Source organism: Ipomoea triloba, chromosome 10 (assembly GCF_003576645.1).
Source record: "Ipomoea triloba cultivar NCNSP0323 chromosome 10, ASM357664v1".
Classification (NCBI taxonomy): Eukaryota; Viridiplantae; Streptophyta; class Magnoliopsida; order Solanales; family Convolvulaceae; genus Ipomoea; species Ipomoea triloba.
Window position 1 is genome coordinate 13,398,748 of NC_044925.1, and position 4,921 is coordinate 13,403,668.

At 32.2% G+C, this 4,921-nt stretch overlaps 1 protein-coding gene across 1 annotated transcript; it reads left to right on the forward strand.

Moving 5' to 3' along the window:
* Window positions 1-329: 329 nt before the first annotated feature.
* Window positions 330-3,995, forward strand: LOC116033164. The gene is made up of 6 exons (XM_031275922.1): window positions 330-420; window positions 583-2,431; window positions 2,522-2,722; window positions 3,537-3,664; window positions 3,761-3,862; window positions 3,949-3,995. The coding sequence occupies exons 1-6, from the start codon at window positions 330-332 to the stop codon at window positions 3,993-3,995; spliced, it is 2,418 nt and encodes an 805-aa protein (XP_031131782.1).
* The last annotated feature ends 926 nt before the right edge of the window (window positions 3,996-4,921 follow it).

Here is a 4,921-nt window from a genome sequence, read left to right on the forward strand (position 1 = left end):
TATTGAACTTGAGCCTATAAAGTGTACAATAAATAATAAGAAGCTAAGTAATTATTAAAAATTCAAGTAAATCAAATAATTATCAATAAAGTATATAATCAAAATTAAAAAAGTGTCTAAGAAATAAGAAATACTTATAAAATTCATCAAGTATATAAGTAAATACTCAATAAAGTATATAACCAAAATTAACAAAGTGTCCAATAAATTTTTAATTAGTTTTTGGTAGTATTTTAAATTTTCAATTATTGAACTTGAGCCTTTAAGTTGTAGCTCAAATAAACTAATTCATTTATCATATTATAAATGTTTGTGTGACAATAGGAGATATGGATCGGAGTTGGATGTATAAGAAACGTAATACACTTGAATATGTCAATGGGGTTCTAGACGTCGTACAAATTGCCAAGGAATATGCAAGTAAAATTGGTGAAAAATATATAGTGTGTCCTTGTTGTGATTGTAGAAATCTAAAAAAGTTTTGTGGGATTGACGAAATTAAGAGTCATTTGATACGTCGTGGTTTTAAAGAAGGATATGACCAGTGGATATGACATGTTGATAATGTACCTTTTACTATAGATGATGTCGAATTAGATGTAGAGAAAGATAAACGTAAAGAAGATAATGTTAGAAATGATGAAGACAATGACCGGCTAAATGAAATGATGCGTGATATGCAAGGGGATTTGAATGAACTGCCTCAAGAGTTTGAAACTTTTTTTGGAAATTCTGGAAAACCTTTGTTTTCTGGATGTAGTAAATTTACAAAGTTATCATCAATGCTTAAATTGTATAACTTAAAAGCAAAAAATAGGTGGAGTGATAAGAGTTTCACGGAGTTATTGAAACTTTTAAAGGACATGCTTCCTGATGATAACAAACTTCATTGTTCAACTTATGAGGCAAAGAAAATGTTATGTCCGTTGAGTATGGACATTGAAAGGATCCATGCATGTCCAAACAATTGTATTTTGTATTGGAAACAATACAAAGACTTGCATGTGTGTTCGAAGTGTGGAGCATCGCGTTATAAACGGAAAGGATACGATGATGCATGTGAGAAGAAGAAAGGTGCTCCTGCGAAGGTGTTGTGGTATCTACCGGTGATTCCGAGGTTCAAGCATTTGTTTGAAAATCCAAATTATGCAAACAATTTGCAATGGCATGCTGTTGGTAGAAAAGAAGATGGAAAGTTGAGACATCCCGCCGATTCTCCTCAATGGAAGAACATTAATATGAAGTTTCCTGAATTCGATTCCAAAAACCGAAATCTTAGGCTTGGACTATGCACAGATGGAATGAATCCTCATGGTAACATGAGTAGTCGCCATAGCACTTGGCCAGTTCTTTTAACAGTTTACAATCTTCCTCATTGGTTATGCATGAAGCGTAAGTACATCATGTTATCTTTGTTAATATATGGGCATAAACAACCAGGAAACAACATAGATGTGTACTTGACACCGCTTATTGAAGATTTAAATATACTGTGGAATGAAGGTGTGGCGGTGTTTGATGCTCATAGCCAAACCAACTTCACCTTGCGAGCCATGCTGTTCTGCACAATCAATGACTTCCCAGCATATGGTAACTTGTCAGGATATACTACTAAAAGGGCTAAGGCATGCCCTATTTGTGAAGATGAAACATATGATCTTTGGCTAAACAATAGTAAGAAAAATGTGTTCATGAGTCATCGAACCTTTCTACCTATTGACCATCCTTATAGAAAGAAGAAAAAAGTTTTCAATGGAAAATCTGAGACTAGAGTGGCTCGCTCACCATTATCAAGGGATGTCGTTTATGAAAGAGTAAAAAACATTGATATTGTGTTTGGAAAAACTTCAAAAACAAGTCAGAAGGGTATTTGGAAAAAGAGGTCTATATTTTGGGATTTACCATATTGGGAGCACTTATCTGTTAGACATTGTCTTGATGTAATGCATGTAGAGAAAATTATTTGTGATAGCATTATCGGGCCATTGTTGAATATTCCAGGTAAGACGAAAGATGGTATAAAAGCTGGAAAAGATATGGTTGAAATGGGGATAAGGGATCAGTTAGCACCACAAGAATCGGGAAAGATGGCATACTTACCTCCAGCTTGTTATACTTTGTCTAAAAAGGAGAAAACACGTTTTTGTAGCTGTCTGAATGGTATTAATGTTCCTTCCGACTATTCATCTAATATTAAAAAACTTGTTTCAATGAAGGACCTTAAATTGGTTGGTATGAAATCTCATGATTGCCATGTGTTAATGCAACATATGTTACCTGTTGCTATTAGAGGCATATTACCAAACCATGTTAGACAAACCATTACCAAGCTTTGTTACTTTTTCAATGCCATTAGTAGTAAAGTTGTTGATCCAGATGTGTTAGATTCGTTGCAAGCTGATGTGATAGTAACTTTATGCCAATTTGAAATGTATTTCCCCCCATCATTTTTTGATGTTATGGTGCATTTAACAGTTCACTTAGATTGAGAAATTAAATTGTGAGGTCCTGTATTTTTAAGGTATATGTATGCATTTGAGAGATACATCGGAATTTTGAAAGGATATGTGAGAAATCGATACCGGCCAGAAGGGAGTATAATTGAAGCTTATGGCGCTGAAGAAGTCATTGATTTTTGTACTGATTATTTGTCTAATGTTGAGTCCATTGGTGTTTCTAAATCACGTCATGAAGGAAGACTCACAGGAAAAGGTACCATTAGGTATAAAACTATTCTACCAAATGCAAAAATGCGAAATCAGGCTCATCATCACGTAATTATTTTAAATCCCCTACCTATACCCTGATTTGAGTCATATTAAATTAAAGAAAGATTAATGCATTTTTTGGAAGTCTTAATTATTAAGTGCAAAGTTCGTTTCAACCCGTAATTATTTTATTCTAACTTTTTCTTGGTTATATGGTTTGAATGAAGAACATGTTCAAAGATGCTAACTAAAATGTCTTGGTTATATGGTTATGGTAGTTTACTACCAAAAGTCTTACTTGTGTTTCTCATGGTTTTTGTAAGTTATCTAACCATTCGTGTATAATCTTCTATTTCTTTGACATTAATTATTGAGTGTAGTGCTCTCTTTCTAGAGGAATTGGAGTTTATTTTTTGTTATATATATATATATATATATATATATATATATATATATATATATGCATAAATTTATGTATAGATTTTAATAATTAACTATTATATTATCATGAAACACATTGAGAAAAAAAAACAAACAAACACTACTGCAATTTTTTAAAAACCAAACAAACAAACAAATATTGTCAACCAAGCAAACAAACAAACACACTCAGGAAAAAACAAATAAACACACACAAAAAAAAAAGCTGGTTTAAAAACCAATGAAAATAAGAAAAACTTATGGAATTTAAAAAAAAAGAACATAACATATGGAAATAGGAAAACCATACTAGAATTTTTGTTTCCAAAAAAAAAAAAGAAAAACATATGGAAATTTTTGGCTGGCTGAAACTATATTAAAAGAAACTAAAACTTACCGTAAATATAGTATCCCAAGCGTAAGGCCGAAGCAGGTTGAGGAGGGTGACACTGTCAACGGCGATGGCGGGCTGTGGACACTGTCGACGACGGCGAGGGCTGGCTGTAGACGGCGGTGGAGGGCTGGCTGTCGACACGGTTTGTGGATGGCGAGGGGCGGCGGTGGAGGGTGACACTGTCGACGGTTGAAGGCTGGCTGTGGACACTGTCAATGATGGCGATGGCTGGCTGTAGACGGCGGTGGAGGGCTGGCTGTGGACGGCCAGGGGCGGTGGAGGGCGACCGGTGAAGCTGTCAACGACGTTTGGGAGAAGGGTTTGCAGATAGAGCAGCAACGTATGAACTGTCGCCGTTTCTCTTCTTCTTCCTTTTTATTTTTTTATTTTTTTATTTTTTAGAACTGAATGGTTACGTAATTTTAGGAAGGTGGGAATTGAAAAAGGGTTTTATGACTAATGAGAGGGAATAAGGAAAGTTTTTAATAAAGTCTTAGAAATCAAAATATAATTATTTTAACTTTTATTTCTTTTGATTTAATTTCAAAAACTTGTATTTCTTTTAACATCTTATAACATAAAATTAGGTCATTATTATTATTTTTATAATAAGTCTTTTATCATATAATAAAGTCTTCATATATAGAGGGTAGTAAATCTTTGATTACCAAAAAATTTTATTGCAAATATTATTCATTGATTAATTAAAATTTTAGTATATTATTGTTTAAAAAAAAATTAGTATATTACATACTTACGTACCCTTTAGGCCAATGACACTAGCTTAGCCTAAACACAATTATTTTAAGGTATATATAATGCTAACAATGCAGTATACCTAAATAGTGCTCGTGTAAATGTGCTTTCTTAAAACACATTGGTTTAGGGGAATAGTAGTGTGAGCACCGGCCAATGGATAGATAGATCAGATTGCTACAAATATATTCACTTTGAGAAAAAGGAAATTTGAATTTTTGAAAAATGTTGTTGAATCTAGTACTAAAACAACATCATTATTGTTCTCAGCTCTTTAGGACAAGTGTTGAACATATGTGTTTGAGGATAATTACAATTTAAGATGAGGATATATAGATGCATTCGAACTTGGAGTAAAAGATTGTGATTAATATATATAATAAAAATGTTTAGGAAATTAGATAGATAATAATTAAGTAATTAATATGTTTAGAAAAGTAGATATATTTTCTTAATATGAAATAAAAATTTTCCTAATAAAATAAAGTTTTAACTATTTTGCAAAAAAAAAAAAAAACTTGGTCAATATTGATCTTTTTAAAAAAAAAAAAAAAAAAANAAAAAAAAAAAAAAACTTGGTCAATATTGATCTTTTTAAAAAAAAAAAAAAAAAAAGATGTGACATTTTCTCATTCACCGTCGG

Excerpts from the sequence above, each read along its gene's own strand:
- LOC116033164 (XM_031275922.1), top strand. The coding sequence starts at position 330 with ATGGATCGGAGTTGGATGTATAAGAAACGTAATACACTTGAATATGTC. Across the intron at positions 421-582 it reads AATTGCCAAGGAATATGCAA|ATGATGTCGAATTAGATGTA; the intron begins GTAAAATTGGTG and ends CTTTTACTATAG. Across the intron at positions 2,723-3,536 it reads ACAGGAAAAGGTACCATTAG|TATCCCAAGCGTAAGGCCGA; the intron begins GTATAAAACTAT and ends CCGTAAATATAG.